This window comes from Ambystoma mexicanum, chromosome 1p, assembly GCF_040938575.1.
Source record: "Ambystoma mexicanum isolate Mex_15411 chromosome 1p, UKY_AmexF1_1, whole genome shotgun sequence".
Classification (NCBI taxonomy): Eukaryota; Metazoa; Chordata; class Amphibia; order Caudata; family Ambystomatidae; genus Ambystoma; species Ambystoma mexicanum.
The window spans coordinates 1,478,962,600-1,478,979,992 of record NC_090921.1 but is presented as its reverse complement, the minus strand read 5'-3'; the positions used below and the strand labels follow the sequence as shown (position 1 = coordinate 1,478,979,992).

Genomic DNA, 17,393 nt, shown 5'->3' with positions numbered 1-17,393 from the left:
TCACTGACATGGGTCACTATTGGTGAATCTTCGCTCTCATGTCGCTGAGAGACTGTTGTTTAGGCACATCTTCACTTATGCTGCTCAAAGGACTGAAATCTGCAGGCTCCTCACTGGAATGTTGCAGTCTGCATTGGGGGTTACCTGTTGGGGATCTCTTTATTCGCTTGTGGGTGTTTTCTCTGTTCTTACATGGCTGTAGGGATCCAGGGCCAATATACCTTATCCAGAACTCAAGCACAACAATCCCAGCTGGTGACTTACTTTATTCTGCAGTCTCCTGTTCTGGTGAGTGAAACTTCACTGAACCTGCTCTGGTAGGTCCTCTTCTCCCCCCTCCCCCCCTCTTCTTTGGGCCTTTCTTGCTGTGGAGTACCATGTTCAATCCTACTTACCTCCCTTTGTTACAATTGGCCCATTGATTCTAAGGGGCTCAAAGATTTAAGGGTTTTCGTACTTTGAGGTCTGTGCGCCTCGTGTAAAGTCCAGTTGGACTTCTGTGATCACATCTGTCATTTCCTGGTGCTGAGAGCGCACTGGGTTTTACCATATTCAGAAGCAATATTAGTGTTTTACTTCCCTGTAAATATTTTTCAATTATCTATGCACAATTTTTAATAAAGAATATATTTTTACAGATACATTGCGTGGACCATTTTTTCTTGTATCAATCACAAATATGTCTTGACTTTAATTCAGCTCAGATCTCAAGGGTTTCTTTGATTGGTCTGGCCAAAGTACAAGTAAGATAGCCAGGACGTTGAAGGAAACCTTCCTGTAAACCAAGTAGGCTGATCTATCTGGGCATGTAAAAACAGCCCTTTCACTACACAAGCTCAGCACCAATCTTCCCTGCTTACACCATCAACTCCCAGGGGTGGGAGGGGTGCGGAGGGATGGGAGTTGATGGTGTAAGCAGGGAGGTTTTGTGCTCACTCACCCTTGCTCATCCCAATAACCCCTTAGACCAACTCCCCCTAGCTCATCCCAATCATAAGTGAGCAAGTATGCACAGAAAATTGGTTAAATCAACAAATATTCCAGTACAAAATTATTTGAGAGCCATTCAAACTCTCTCAATTGGTGAACAAATGTACAGATTCATTTGGAAAAAGTTGAGCTGTGCATGTGCCATAAATGAAGCTTATCGCCACACAAGCAAATTTGAATAATTTACAGTGAACATACACATTAAATGGTATTAATCAAACCTTTGATATGTTTTACTATTGTATGGCTAGATTGCAGTTTAAGTGACTCGCCTATGAGCAAGTCTCCATCCAGTACTCACTCCAAATCTACAAGACCACTTTCTACATCTGTTGCCAAATACTTCCAATGATATCTGACTAAATATTACAGAACAGGACTTTAGAACTATATACCACACTGTGGTACGGTAATGCATGTCACTTCACACATTTTTTCAATTACATTCATGATGCAATTTTATGTTAACGTTATAATTCACTTTTAGCAAAGTTTTTAAAGACACTTGGCACTAGTAGTCCTGCTGTTATACCTCTGGCAAAACAGTGTGCCAAAACGCACCTGATCCACAGACGCAAAGGTCTGTAAAATGTCGGGGATGGAATCACCAGGTTGCGATTGGATCACATCAACGAGCATGTGCTTTGTGCTGAAAAGATCAACATTGGTACATTTGCATTAGTCTGTAGGGATGGACAGCAGCAGCTAATAATTCATAAGCTTCAATGCACTCTATTGCTACTCCATTTATGTTCATGTCTAAACACATTTCCATAAAACATGCATGTAAATCATAAAATCACAATATTCATGAAAATGCTTAGCCAACATTTTCACATAAAATAGAAAATGATTATAGCCAAACAATATAACAGAAATATGCAATAACAAAACTTTTAACCAATACTGCACATCATCTACTTTTATTGGCTTTTACTAGAAACTTCACAACTCCAAAAGATAATATAGCATAAATAGAGGCCTTCATATGATGCAAGTGGCCCTGTGTAGCACCCTTTTGCCAAAAATTGGTAGCCTTGCTGCATGTTGCTCTAAAGGGTTTTGAAGAGGGGTGGGGGAGAGGGTTCGGGGGGCATTAGTGGGAAGGAGATGTGAAACCTGTGGTGCTGATAGGTGCAGGTCATAAGTACCTGGTTCAAGAGTGCAAATCTGCTGTCTATGCGCATGGCAGAGAAACTTGGGAGAAAGTTATCCCGAGGGCAGAGCCCAAAACCTGATAGAATAGCAGGCTATGTATGTGGAGAGAGAGAGAGAGAGAGAGGAGAGAGAGAGAGAGAGAAGAGAGGAGAGAGAGAGAGAGAGAGAGAGAGAGAGAGAGAGAGAGGAGAGAGAGAGAGAGAGAGAGAGAGAGAGAGAGAGAGAGAGAGAGAGAGAGAGAGAGAGAGGAGAGAGAGAGAGAGAGAGAGAGAGAGAGAGAGAGAGAGAGAGAGAGAGAGAGAGAGAGAGAGAGAGAGAGAGAGAGAGAGAGAGAGAGAGAGAGAGAGAGAGAGAGAGAGAGAGAGAGAGAGAGAGAGAGAGAGAGAGAGAGAGAGAGAGAGAGAGAGTGAGTGTGTGTGTGTGGTGGTAGGAGATATAAGAGGGGGAGTCAGTTGGTCGGGGAAGGAGTAGGTGGTACAAGATAAAACAATGAGCAGCCCTCCTACCCATGGCCTTTCACAGAAAGGTCCCACTTCTCTTGCTCACAATGCCACTTGTCAATCTCTCGCTCTCAAAGAGATACATTGTATTCCATGAAGAACAAAACCGGAAACCGAGTTGGAAGACGAGGGAAAGGGGCAGTCAGGAAACTGCACACATTACCATGAGCTACCTGCTAAGTGCTTTGGGAGGCAAGAACCTTTGGTTCAAAGGAAGGGTAATTTGAGGACAGCAGTCACCCATTTCACCTTTCTTATTATGTGGCTGGCTCAGTGATGCCAGAAATATTAACACTAACATACAGATCCTTCACGTTCTTTATGTATGTAACCTCCAAAAAATGTGTCTGAGCAATAGTTTCTTGATGTTACTGCAGCTTGGGTAAACTGAATAAATTACTTACCTTTCTGCAATGTTCTTTATGATGGATTAGTCATTGGTCTCAGATTCCTCATATTCAATACATCTTCTCCAGCGGTCTTCATACCCTTTTCAGCAACCTAGGAGCGCAGCCCTGCTCAGCATTAGCTCCACTTGGCGCAGTAGGGCACGCATGATACATGTCTGGGGCAATACATATAGAGCAAATCACAGCCCACACATTTCGGTCTGCCCTTTTCCTTTGCACTCAGCAGCTATGGGACCGCTGAGCAGCAGATGATTTACAAGCTATCTATCTAGAAGGATAGGTTAGAAGGTGAGGAGGAATCTGTTGGAAGGACTAAACCAACACAACGAATATTGTCAAGAGGTAATTTGTTGCTCTAATTGATTCCTTCCTGCAACAGATTTCTCATCCTAGATTGATTACAACACCAGTACAGAAACCATGAGGAACATAACAGGCGTATGTGTAAAGTGCACATTCATCCCTGAAGGGGCATCTTGGCGCTAATAACAGATGTTTATTGTTACCCAACTTAATAGTACTTGTTTTATCGACCTCGTAAGGATGAAGGGCTGAGTGGACCTGCCGGGATTCGAACCTATGATCATGAGGTCAAACACAGGCCCCTGTAGTGGATGCATTAGTCCACTGAGCCACAGACCCGACTAAGAAAGCACGAAACTCTGGAGAACCGTACAGTCAAAACTAGTGTCCTTATCACACAATAAATAAGGCAGTGATTCTTGGCAAACGTGTGTAGGAAGCTCACACACAGTTGCTTGAAAGATGCTTAACAGAGGTACACTGCTGTGCAGAGCACAAATAACACTCAGGCCTCTGGTTGAAAGAACTCAAGACAGCCCAGCACCTCTTTCACATCTAGATTGTAGCACTCCTATACAGAAGAGGATCCATTCGGACAGTGTCTGCAAAATAAATCGATAGAAGTGAGAATAGTGAAGAAAGAGCCCTGCTCTGGGATTCACTAGACCGAAAAAGTAGCCAGTTACCCTTTTCACAGCGCCAATCTGAAGGCCTGATGGACCACGGAAAGAAGAAAATCAAGAACAGTGGCGGTTGGACAGATTAAAAGGGTCCAAACTCTGCTCCCAGCACAAAGCTGAAAAACTACATCACCTGCAGGCATAGCATGTCTTAATGACAGGCAAAAAGGAACACATCCAATATGTCAGACGGGTCCCATTCCCTATATGTTAGCCTCTCAGCAGCCAAGCATGAAGATTGAGGCTATCAAGGCGTGTGTGGTGGACCACAGTACTATGACAAGTCCATATTTGCCATGAGGCTGCAAGGAGAACAGATGGACCTATCCAGAAGCTCTGGGTAGCATGTTCTTCACGCCAAGTCTGAGCCAATCCAGTACATGGTTGGAAAAACTTTGAATCAGGGAACCAGCGAAGCAAACAGGATTGGTGAAAAAGCATTGAGGAGTTCAACGTTCCACATGACAAAGCATCCCCCAGAACTCTCTGTGAAGGAAACTCCATAAGGGAGAACAACTCACTTCCAGTTAAAACAGGATGCAAAAAGGTCCACTTCATGGGAGGCTGATGCCTGTGTGACCAGGACATCCACAGCCATGTAGCTGACAGAACATTTGTTCAAGAGCCCAAAACCATAGTCATCGCTTCCCTGCACAAGGACAGTGACCCTGCTTTACCTCATCTGTGAAGGTAGTGCATGGTCACTGCTGTCAGTCAGAATCATAATACATTACCTGTACAGAAGGAAGAAAAGTGAACAGTAGAAGCCTCATAGCTTGAGGTTCGAGCAGGTTGATATGCACTCCTGTGTCTGTCTGGGACCAAAGGCCACACACCATCAGATCTTCCAGTGGAGTGCCACCACCTTTCAAGGAGGTGTCCACACCCCTCAGTGAAGTCAAAGGTTACCAAAGTGGCTCTCTCCTCAGCAGGTGTCTTAAAGGATCCACCAAAGGAGGTCCTCTGACACCTAACTGAGGCAACACATTAAGGTAATCACTGGAGCGACATTGTGCAAAACTAACCCTATTGCAGTATGAAGAAGGAAGGCGTGCATTACAGAACGAATCATTTACTTACCTGCAACTCCTGTTTACCAGCATTGGTATCTTTCATAGATTTCCATGCTGTTTGAATATTCCCCTTCGTCGGGCTGAGAATCCTCAGTGACATGGAACAAGTTACTTACCTGTAACTGTTGTTCTCCAGCATGGGTCTGGCATGGATTCACATGCTCATGAATATTCTCCGTCGCCAGGCCGGGAATCCTCGGAATAGAAAACAATCAGTATCAGTTTCGTTTCTGATCTGTCTTTCTCAGTAGTAACCAATCACTGGTCTCTGGGTCATACTGCCCCCAGCCAATGACTGCCCTCTCCCTAAGCCCCGCCCCCTGGCAGCCATCCTCAGATATGGTAGCACGTGAAGTGGCAGTATGACCAAGTGAAGAGCCGCAGAGGGGTAGGCGGGAGGGTTCGCATGTGAATCCATGCCAGACCCATGCTGGAGAACAACAGTTACAGTTAAGTAACTTGTTCCTTCTCCAGCATGGGGTCTGGCATGGATTCACATGCTCATGAATATAAGAATACATAGAAGTATACACATGCAGAACCACGGGCGGTGGCAAAAGGCTCAATATCAAGCAATACAACAACTCAACATTAAGCAACTCTTACATCCTCACCAGGCTCACCTTAGGCGAACAGGTTGCGCAGCACTGCCTGGCTGATTCTGGACTCCTCCCTGGAATCTCGGTCGATGCAGTAAAATCTTGTGAAGGTGTGCGTCGACCTCCACATAGCAGCCCTGCAGATGTCGAGCTGGGGCACACCAGACAGGAACGCCGTAGTAGCAGCGATCACTCTGGTCGAATGGGCTCTCGGACGGCCGGGCAGCGGTCGGTTTGCCAACCGATGACAGTACATGATACAGCCGGAGAGCCATCTGGAAATAGAAGCCTTTGAGAGAGCCTTCCCCTGATTGACAGGTCCAAAGTTCACAAAAAGTTGTGACGTCTTCCGAAAACTCTTCGTGTGGTCCACGTAGAACTTCAGCGCTCTAGCCACATCCAGCGAGTGCAAAGTCCTTTCGGCCGGCGACGAAGGCGACGGGAAGAAAACAGGCAACACCAAGGGTTCGTTGAGGTGGAAGTCCGACGGCACCTTGGGCATGAAGGAGGGGTGCGTCCTGAGCACTACCCTCGTGTTGTGAAAAGTCAAGTACGGGGGCTTGCAGGAAAGGGCCTGCATCTCTCCCACTCTTCGTGCGGAGGTGATGGCCACAAGAAACGCTGTTTTCCACGACAAGAACTTCAACGGAGCCGAGTGCAGAGGCTCGAACGGAGGTCCCATGAGCTTAGCCAGCACCACGTTGAGCTCCCACGCCGGGGCCGGAGCCTTCACCGGCGGGAACGATCTGAACAGTCCCTTCATGAAATCTTTCACCAGACGATGAGACCACAAAGACGTCCACCCCGTGGTTCTGGTGTATCGGGAGATCGCAGCAAGATGAATCTTGATGGACGCGTGCACCAGTCCAGCCTTGGCCAGCGTCAGAAGGTACGGCAGTACCTGGGGAGCCGTAATCCGTAGAGGGTTAATCTTCTGTGCGTGGCACCAGACAGAGAACCTCTTCCATTTGTGTCAATAGCATTTAAGAGTGGAGGACGCCCTGGCCTTTGCAAGAACCTCTCTGCAGTCGGCCGGTATGTTGTATCCTCCAAACCCTAACGCTGCAGGAGCCAGGCCTGCAAGTTCAGCGACTTCGGGTCGTGATGGAGGATGGCGCCTCCTTGCCTGGAGAGAAGATCCGCGTCCACTGGCAGCTTGATTGACGGGGACGCTGACAAGTCCAGAAGGTCCGGGAACCATATCTGCCTCGGCCACGCAGGTGCGACGAGGATCATCCTGCACTGTGACCTCTTGAGCTGGTTGATGAGCCGGATCAGCAATGGCAATGGAGGGAACGCGTATAGAAACAGGCCCTCCCAGGGGAACGAGAAAGCATCGCCCATGCTCCTCGGCTGGGGAAACCTGCTGGCGAACCTCCGGCACTTGGAGTTTGTCGCTGTCGCGAACAGATCGATCTGGGGTGTCCCCCACCGTCGGAAGAGGCGGTCCACTACATCCTGACGTAGTTCCCACTCGTGGCACGAGCGCAGCTCTCTGCTGAGCGAGTCGGCGATGGTGTTTTTTATCCCTGCCAGATGAAACGGCACCAGAAGCATCCCTTGGGCGACGGCCCAATGCCACAGATCCTGCGCCTCCTTGGACAGGGCTGGGGATCTGGTACAGCCCTGCTTCCTAATGTAGAACATGGTGGTGGTGTTGTCGGTGAAGATCCTCACCACCTTGCCCTTGCGGGACGGAAGGACCTGAGGGCCCAAAACACTGCACGGAGCTCCAGGACGTTGATATGGAGGGACTTCTCCGTCGGAAGCGAAAGGCCTCTCGCGTGCAGATTTTCGGTGTGCGCTCCCCACCCTTCCAGGGAGGCATCCGTGGTCACTGGCTCCTGGTGGCCGGGGGTCTGGAAGTCCATGCCCGCCGTCAGATGCGCGCAGGTGCCCCACCACCGGATCGCTCATCGGAAACTCTCGTCGAGTGTGATCCTCTCCTCGAAGCTGCCCGTCGTCTGGATCCAGCGCGTGTCCAGGAACTCCTGCAACGGGCGCATCCGGAGCCTGCACAGGCGGATGACATAAATGCAAGAAGACATCATTCCGAGGAGGGACTTGATGGACCTCACCCTGGCCGCGTCCGCAGCCAACATCCGCTGCACCTTGCCCAAGATGGCCCTCGTCCTTTCCTCCGACGGAGAGGCCAGAAGCGACACTGTGTCGAGCTTCGCTCCCAGAAACAGTGCGTCTTGCGCAGGCACCAGGTGGGACTTGGCGTAGTTTATGGAGAATCCCAGGTCCGTGAGTAGTTGGACGGTCCTTGCCGTGTGCTCCACGGCGAGCTCCTTCGTCTTTGCTCGGATGAGCCAGTCGTCTAGGTAGGGGTAGACGTGGATCCCCTCTCGGCACAGCTGTGCCGCACCGGTGCGAGGCACTTGGTGAACACCCTGGGTGCCGACCTGAATCCGAAGGGAAGGGCTTTGAACTGGTAGTGACGCCCTTGGACCACGAACCTGAGAAACTTTCGGTGTCCCTTTAGGATGGGAATATGAAAGTAGGCAATCTCCAAATCCAACGACGATAGGAAATCGCCCTCCTCCAGTTGACCCAGGACGTGTTGGAGGGTGACCATCTGGAACTTCTGTGCCTTGATGAATTTGTTCAGTCGTCGTAGGTCCAGGATGGGACGCCATCCTCCCGTCTTCTTCTTCACGAGTAAGTACCTTGAGTAAACTCCGGAGCCCCGAAGCCTCTTTGGGACGAGCTCGATGGCGCCCTTCTTGAGCATCGCCTTTACCTCCAAGAGAAGTTGAGGGATGTGATGTTCTTTCCTGGCCACAGGGGGAACGCGCGGGCACCTCTTTAGAAACTCGAGCGCGTGACCCTGAGCTAGGGCGTCCAGCACCCAACGGTCGGTGGAGATGGACTCCCACACGCTGACGAAGCTCGCCAGCCGGCCTCCCACCGGGGTGCTTCGGTGGGGGCCCGACCCCACGGCCGGTTCAGTCCTGCTTTGCCGCCTTGTCCTCCTTGGCGACGACGGCGGGGTCCGCCTGACTTGCCTCGTCCCCTGTAAGCTTCCTGTGACGACGAACGGGCTGCATGACGGTAGGTGGAAAATCCGCCGCTGGAACCTTTGGAGGCACCCTGTTTGCCTCTGCCGCTCCGAAAGGGCGGCTGCCGTTGCTGGAGAACCCCAAGAGCCCGGGCCGTCTCCGTGTCCGCCTTGATGGCTTGAAGGGAATCGTCCACTGTTTTCCCAAACAGGTTGTTTCCGTCGAACGGCATGTCCAAGACTCTGGTCTGCACGTCCTGACGGAAGTCAGTAGCCTTGACCCGGTATTTCTTCTCGTACAGATCCCTTCTAGCCGGCATCGTGGATGGGTTCTTGAGGAGGGCGAGGCCCTCATCCCAAATATCGTTTAGTAGAGGTACAGTGAGGACCGTCTTCCTCTTGGCCTCGCGTCGTTGATAAAGGAAACCTTCCTTCTTCTCTTCCGGGCAGAGCTGGAAAAGCTCGGATGCCCTGGCGATCATGGAGTTAAACGATCCAATCTCGTCGGGCGGGGAAGCCCGGGTGGGAGGTGACGACGGGAGATCCTCGTCATAAACCTCGTCGTCTGTAACCGTTGCGGCCGTGTCAGTCCCCGTATCATCCCCACGTGTCGTGAACGGGGAGGAGGGCTGAACAGGGCGCGATGGCTGAAAAGGAGGTGGAGGATGAATCCTCCTTCTCTTAGGGGGAGGGCTCCCAGAAGGGCCTGGCTCCGGGTCCCCCGTCGGGAGCGGTTCCTCCGTTGGTGGTAACGGCAGTCTCGTCCTTATCTTCGAGCATAAGGACTGTATAGCCAACAAAATGGCCACCGAGTTGTCTTGCGGCACTGGTTGAGGGGAGTCCGACGGGCGGTCAGGAGCCCCGTCGGCACCCTCGACGTTCTCGTCGTCTCCTATGTCGGGGTCCCTCCCGACGGGCTGGTCTTCTTCCACGCCAACGCCGTGGCTTAAGACTTCGATCAGCTCCTCCTCAGAGGTTGAGGCCGAATCCACGACGGCCTGCTGCCCCCCTTTTTCTTCTCCGTCGGAGGTTTCACGGGGGTCCTGTCGATGGGCAAGAAAGAGGACTCCCTCCGCGGTGGCAGGGAGACTCTGGGCCCCGAGGTCGCCACCACTGGTGTAGCCTCCACAGGCTGAGCCAGGGCCGCCGCGACTGTCTCGATAGAGGCCTTGGCCGGGTGGATTAAGGCTTTCACCACCTTAGGTGCGCTCACCGCCTTCTCCTTGGGGGGAGGGTCATTGCCTCGCTCCCCCTCCGATGGGGCCTTCGAGCTCGACCGGGGTCTTTCCAGGAGCTTTGCCGGGTGCTCGGCCTTCCTCTTACCCGAGCCAGAGCGTTGGCTCGTGGTTGATGGCGCCGGGGAGGATGCGCCCTGCCTGGCGCCCGTAGAGCCCGACCGTTCGGCGCTCCCGGTGCCAGCGGACTCGCGGTGCTTGGCCTTCTGTTGGACCCCCGTCGCCGGGGCGCCGTCAAAGGTCTTAGAAGACCACTCGGACTTCTTCTTCTCGCCTGACGGGCTCTTTCCTTCCAGCCAGTTGGCGAGACGTTGATGGCGGTCCTTCATGGTCCGCTCCGACATATTGCCGCAAAACGCACAGTCCTTCTCCACGTGCGTCTTGTCCTCATGTAGGCAGTAAAGGCAAAGGGAGTGTAGGTCCTCCTTAAAGACATTCTGAAGCTGGCATCCAGGGCAGACCCTGAACAGCTTTCCGGGCGTCGAGCTTCCCTTCTCCTGGGCCATGTCCGAGATGGGCCTGAGAAACTTCTGGAGTCCTCCAAAAGCGTAGCTCGAAGAAATCTTCACCCATGAGGGGCGTAGACGAATGTGACACGGGTCCCCGATTATCGGATGAAGAAACGGTGGAGCTTGAGGCTCTTTTGACCGAAAAAAAGAGAAATTTTTCTGAGAAAAAAAGCACTAACGCTCGAGAGCAATAGCACGAGGATCCCAACATTTGAACGTGCGGTAAAAATCTGAAGATGGCTGCCAGAGGCGGGGCTTAGGTAGAGGGCAGTCATTGGCTGTGGTCAGTATGACGCAGAGATCAGTGATTGGTTACTACTACGAAAGACTGATCAGAAACGAAACTGATACTGATTTTTTCTTTACCGAGGATTCCCAGCCTGACGATGGGGAATATTCATGAGCATGTGAATCCATGCCAGACCCCATGCTGGAGAACTAAAGGTTTCACTGTGCATGGCTGGCCTCTGGGTGGCAGCAGTGTGCCAAACAAAACAGGTTTGTAGTGAAATGCGTAGTTCAACTATGGGGCGATCCCAGGGTTAATTTGGTATAGCAGCAGGTAGGTTATCCCTGGTTTGACACACTTTTCAAATAAAGAAAACCCTCCTGCACTGCTTATATAGGTAGAGTCTTACTACTTAATGCTGCATATCAATTGCTCAATTTTAGATTTTTTTGAAACACTTTATTAATATCCTTTAAATAAAATATTTGTCACCCTTCACATCCACTAGAAGGTAGCACCGCAGATATACAAACCAACAATATATACATCTCTACATTTAAAAGACATAATAAAAACAAATTTAAAGTGCATTGTGCTGGAAATGTCACTGTGCTCAGTACCATCGTCTCTGTGAACCTCTATTTTTGCAAGTATTGCAGCTAATCTAAAGATCTAATAGCCGTTATAATGCCCAACATGTTTCATTCCTTTAGATTCTGACTTAATCTTAGGAAATTCTTCAGGGGATTTTTTGACCTTCTACAAACCTAACAGAATTGTCTGGGATGATCTAGGACTATTCTTACTTCATCTATAGGGCTAGTAGTCGATGTTCTATGCTTCTAGGTGCTGTACAGTCTTGCAACCCAATTTCTCTAGAAGACTGGGCAGCCTAGTTACCCTCTTGTCCTATACATGTTCAGGGTACTCTTAATGTGATCTTAAATGTTAATATATTGTTGTCCGCTTATTATTAGAGTTTGACAATGTAGACAATATTAATTGGTCCTGCATTATGGCCCGGCACCCATCTTCTTGCTACTTGGTGCACGTGACTCTCTGTGGGATGATCACATAAAACGTTAATTAGATATTACATATATTTTAACTGTACTATTTTACAACTATTCTATTGTATGCCTTAGTACTCATTATTTCTTCATTGTACTCTTTGTAGGCGAGACAGCTTCTAATCTCTATATATATGTATCTAGATGAACTCAAAATAAAGCTTATGGGATAGCTGTCTCAGGTGTAGGTGTGGCGTAATTCACAATCTTCTACCTAGTTTCCACACTTACTTGCAGGTATGGTTGAGATATTCTTCCACTATCTAGGGCAGCTTGAGTCCTCTCCCTTGATTTTCTGCAAAAGGGAGAATTGTCATGATGCCTACCCCCGCAGTACCAGGCCAGGCCCAGCACCCCCGGGAGCAGGCATCACGCCCCTGGGTAAAAGCCCAGCGGCCCTTTATAGGGGCTCTTTGGACTCTGTCCTGGCGCCATTGGCGCCAGGCTCATGTTGGACATCAGTCCTGGCGCCATAGGCGCCAGGCTCATAAGGGGAAGTGTTTGGAGCACTTACCTGCAGCAGACCACCCTGCACACTCGCCTGATGCAGACCATGCTGCATGAAGAACCAAGCCAAATGAGGCTTAGGAGGGACTATTTTTCTGAAGGAACTATTTTGTTACTTGGGTGGGGCTGTGGAAGAATACTCACCTGGAACTTCTTCCAAGGCTATTTAAGCCACGCCCAGACAGCCACACGTGCTTCGCGTTGTTCTGCATCCCAGCAGCTGAACGCTCACCGTGTCAGCTCCTGCACCTGGACTCCAGCCACGCCCGCCTCGAACCTGGAACACCTGTAAGGAAAGAAGAGAAGAGAAAGGTGAAAACCAAGAACTTATTCAACCTTCTTACCTGCATCCGGAATCTTCACGCCAGCATTCCTGAAGGAAGACTTCCATTTAAAAGCACTGCGTTGCTCGCTGCAGCGCCGCGCTTCACTCACCTGTTCCCGAGACGCCGCCCGGCTCCATCGCAGCTCTCAGCACCAGTCGCCACATCTCTGCACCTAGGGGAGAGAAGAAGAGACAAAAAGGTGAGCAAGGGAAAACAAGAGGAAAGCCGAATGTTCAGCCATATTACTTACCGGCTTTTCTTGGTGAACCATTCCACATCTCAGGTCGGCGCCGCATCTTTGGCAGGTACCGCACCCCGGCCCCTATGGGGAAAGGACAAAAGACATTACTGGGGAATTATAAAGACATTTAGAGGGGTCGCCCTCATCACTAACTCACCTGATTTTACCACCGGCAATTTAACCCCTCAACGCATCACCTTGGTTCTGCACCAGAAATAAAGGACAGATCACAGGTTAGGAGAAACAACATAAAAGGAGGCTCACACTTGAACTTTTGCATCTTCATACTTACGGTGTATCGCTCAGAAAAGTCAAATGGATTTGCCAGCGCCATTCTGAAAACCGTTGAAGTAACTGGACGAACGCGCGCCCCTGCACCAGAAGCAGAGAGTTCATCCTTCCAAACCATAAGGTGAGCTTAAACCGGGGGGTTTTGGAGGAAGTCAGAGGAGAACGAAGGGGGAAAGGGGGAAGCAAGCACACTATTCAGCAGGCAGTTAATCCCCTTTCTCATCTGCAGAAGGATATTCCTACGGGCCAGACAAGCAAGATTTGGGGGTCCTGTTCAATCGGTGGTCCGAATTCTGCGCATCACGCTTGAAGAGGCCACAGCAACCCAGACCAGACCAGCGCCTCCATGGGAGCCAGGTGAGCGTTACAGAATTGGGTGGTTTTACTACACTTCCTATTTATACCTACTCATTCTCAACTGTCTATAATGCAGGGGGCCACTTACTTGCCGGATTCCTAGCTCGGCATCAGTCCTTAATATGTGGGTGCACTCCTGTGGAATCCAGTCTCTACTGAGCTGTTACGGCGTACTGAAAGCCAAAAAATCATGTCGTTCTTTTAGTCAAAATGTACACCATTTTGAGGTGTATAGCGGAGCCCGGGCTCCTTTCCCCGTCTGATTTGGCTTACCGATAGATTTGCGTGTGTGTCTCCTCTGATCGAGCACTCCTATCAGATACAGCGCTACGCGCATTTGCCCTGTAGTTGGTACTGATAACAAGGGGTGACGCAGGCGCCTGCTCTCCATCGCAGTCGAGTGCTGCAACTCGGTTACAATGGGTCGCCATCTTGTAGACTATACCATTGCAATTTCTTTTTTTTTTTTTAAATAAAATGTTTCGCTGGTTTACAACAAGAAACAGATTTCAAACCTTTAACATTTAACTCATCAATATCTTGCCGCCTCGGAATCACCTTACAATCACTGTAGTACATTTAACACCCAGAGAAAGGACAAAAAGATCAATTAAAAAGTGACTTCACAGTTCAGTTCACCGCTTCTTAAAAGAGAAAAAAAAAAAGACATTTCGGAGCTGGAGAACTCAAAGAAGGGACACATGACACATGTACAGCAAAGGGAGGTATAGAAATCATCATTTTACCAAATGTTCCCCTTGACTTCATTGCTTAGTCCATCATCCTCTATTCCCTATGATTTGTTAAATACAAATTCAACCATCTTCATCACCAGGCTGTTTTTTCCCCCTAAAAGAACCCATTCCCACCATTCTGAAGGACCCAATGTTTCACAAGCAATCGTATGTCCAAATAGAAATTTGGCCCTCACTTCTCGGAATGAGCTACATGCTGTTACCAAGTGGAGCAACGTTTCTACAATTCCTTTCTCATTGCAGAATCTGCATTGAGCATTCATAATCCCCAGCATTTTCTTTGCCCATAATACCTCTTTAGAGCTTAGAGTATTTAGCTGGCATCTGAGGAGAAAGTCTCGATAGAGCTGTTAGGGGAAGTTTTGTAGGTACATTACGAGACAATTGAGGCCTTTTCGTTTAGAGGCTGTCTCAATTTTTTCTGGCCCCATTTCTCTACCGTGGTTATCCAATCTATATGTTGGAGCTTCTTTTTCACTTTAATTGGGTTAGCAGCTAGATCACCCATAGGGATCCCCCTTTCAGTCAGGATACTTTCAACCTTTGTCCTACACTGGGTTAAATATCTATCCTGCCCCTCTTTGTGCAGATCAAAAATTGCAAACGTGGTGCCCAATGACTCATAGCCACATTTTCTATAAAGGGCAATTGATTTCTACAAAACCATAGATTCCAACGATTGCAATTTTAGTTCTCGTCTAATCGTATTCATTGGCAGCGCATTTGGAAGCCTCAATTCTCGCCGCCCGAAAAAAACCTTCCAGCCTCTCCAGATTTTCCAGGATAGGTGCAAGCAAGCTTCCGCCCCACAAGTTAGAATCTGGGCAACCTTCTGCTTATAGAAGAAAATGATCGGGACCATCGAAAACTTCCCAAACCTTCGATGGAAGGCCATTCCATGGATGGTTAGAGATATTACCATGGACCTTAAATACAGGTATTGTCCCCTTTCATTCACGTTCCCGTTTAACAATACCCCTAGATAAACCATAGAATCAACTATTTCCAATGACCTTGCACCCACTCTCCACGTAAACCCACTACTCTTATTTCGCGCTGACTTCATATTCAATATTTTAGACTTGGTCACATTTATCTTCATACCATTTTCATTAAGAAAAGTAATGCATGCGTCAATTCTTCTCTGGAGCCCAATAGGTGTTAAATCAAGAAAAAACAAATTGTCCGCAAACAGTATCCATGGTACTGCAGTACGATGGATTTTGGGCGGGAAGGCGTTCACATACTTTTGCGACCAAGCCAAGTCAGCAATATAGAGGCAAAATAGAAACGAGCTAAAGCGCATCCTTGTTTTAAATCTCGATGGGTTGGAATCTTCTTTGTCAGATGACTGTTTCCTGAGAGCCTTATCCGAACAGAGGTGTTAGTATATAAGGCCTCCATGACCTCTACCAGATCGACGGAACATTTCCAAGCTCTAAGCTTAGCACAAAGTTTTTCTGTAATGACCCCATCGAAAGCCTGTTCCAGGTCCATAAATGCAAGATCAAGACAAGCTTTAGATTATAATGCCCTCTCTTTACGAATGTTAATAATAAAGAGGTTAAGTGATGTCCCTACCCTCCTTTACAACCCCTTTTTGTCTCGGGTCAAGGATTCCACTCTTATCCGCCTAGGCCTTTGAGTCCTTCAATAGGAGAGTAGCAAACAGCTTTGCCACCGAATCTAGCAGTGCAATAGGCCAGTAATTCTTCGCTTCCGCCCGCTCCCCTTTTTTGAGAATTGGGACAATATTAGCTTCTCTCCAAGTTGATGGTATTTCCTTTTTACGAATGTTGGCATGCCCGCACCTGGGTGAAACTTGAATGTTGGCATATGCGACACTTCGAATTGTGGATATTGGCCTGCGCCGCATCCGGATGGGACTGTGAATGTTGGCATGCTCACACCTAGATGGAATCCTTAACATTGGCCTGCACCACATTCTGATAGAATTGTGTGGGTCAACAGGTGCCACACATGGACAATACTGTGAATGTTAGCATGCTAAAGGTCAGGTAACCCACTAACCAATATAAGCTCAAACTGTGCATACTTATCTCACTCAAAAACTCACACAACAAGCCACACACACTTCACAACACTGCAACAACACTGCAACAACACATAAGCCGGAGCAACAGCACACGCGGTCTGACACTGACCCGCACCACAGCTCAGTATCTGGTGTATACCGAGCTGAAGCTGCCAACAGAACACCACTCCTCTCACTGTCCTACTCCCTCTTCATGTTACTAACCCATCCCACCTTATTTACAGATCCGCCAGAGCGCCTGGGGACCAATTCCGTTGGTGACGGTGCACGGTACACATACCTTTAACATTTAACTTGATCTGGGCAAACATTACTACCAGGAGCTTTCCCCATTCCCCCTTGTTTTTCTTCAGCTCCTCATTTGATAGGCCATCTGGCCTGTCATAGATGTGGAATACGTTGTCGGAACATCCCACAGAAAGAACGTTACCAGGTAAGAAAGTAACTTGTTCTTCGAGGGGATTGGTTCCTCCAACGTATTCCACTTCTATGACAGACTCCCAAAGCGGTAGCAACGTATGGAGGTGGGAAAAGAATTTAGAATATTAGAATGCCCAATCAAATTGCAGAATAGAGGACTGCCTTACCAAAGGCCAAATCTTGCCCATGGATAGAATCCAGGGAGTAGTCTTTGACAAAAGTATGGACAGGCCCATATGGCTGCTTCACAAATGTTACGAATGGGAACACCCCTCTGCAGAGCAGTAGAGGCAGCCACAACCCTAATAGAATGGGCCTATAAGCCTACCAGAGGGTCCTTACCCGCCAAACGGTAACATTCAGAGATTGTCAAGATAATCCATCTAGCCAAAGTCTGCTTATAACAGCTTGTCCCAAACACCTTCCAGCGTATCCTACAAAGAGCTGATCGTTCACTCTGACCCGGGACATGCGTGAGTTGTAGAAACTTAAAGCTCTCCTAGGATCCAACCTATGGAGCCTCTCCTCTTCCATACCAGGATGCGGAGGAGGATAGAATGCCGGAAGAATGACCTTCTGGCTCAAATGAAATTCCGACACAACCTTCGAAGAAAAGAAGGACGAACCCCAAGGACAACCCTGTCCTTATGGAACACCGTGAAAGGTGGCTTCGCGGATAG

General features: G+C 48.9%; 1 protein-coding gene across 2 annotated transcripts in view; it reads right to left on the bottom strand.

The window, feature by feature from the left end:
- The window catches only part of IQGAP3 (IQ motif containing GTPase activating protein 3), a 1,503,259-nt gene that overhangs the window by 205,125 nt on the left and 1,280,741 nt on the right, over positions 1-17,393 (bottom strand). For both annotated transcript variants that reach the window (XM_069607146.1, XM_069607147.1), the window contains exon 33: positions 1,552-1,639. In XM_069607146.1, coding sequence (XP_069463247.1) covers positions 1,552-1,639 — 88 coding nt within the window. The remainder of the gene's footprint in view (positions 1-1,551; positions 1,640-17,393) is intronic.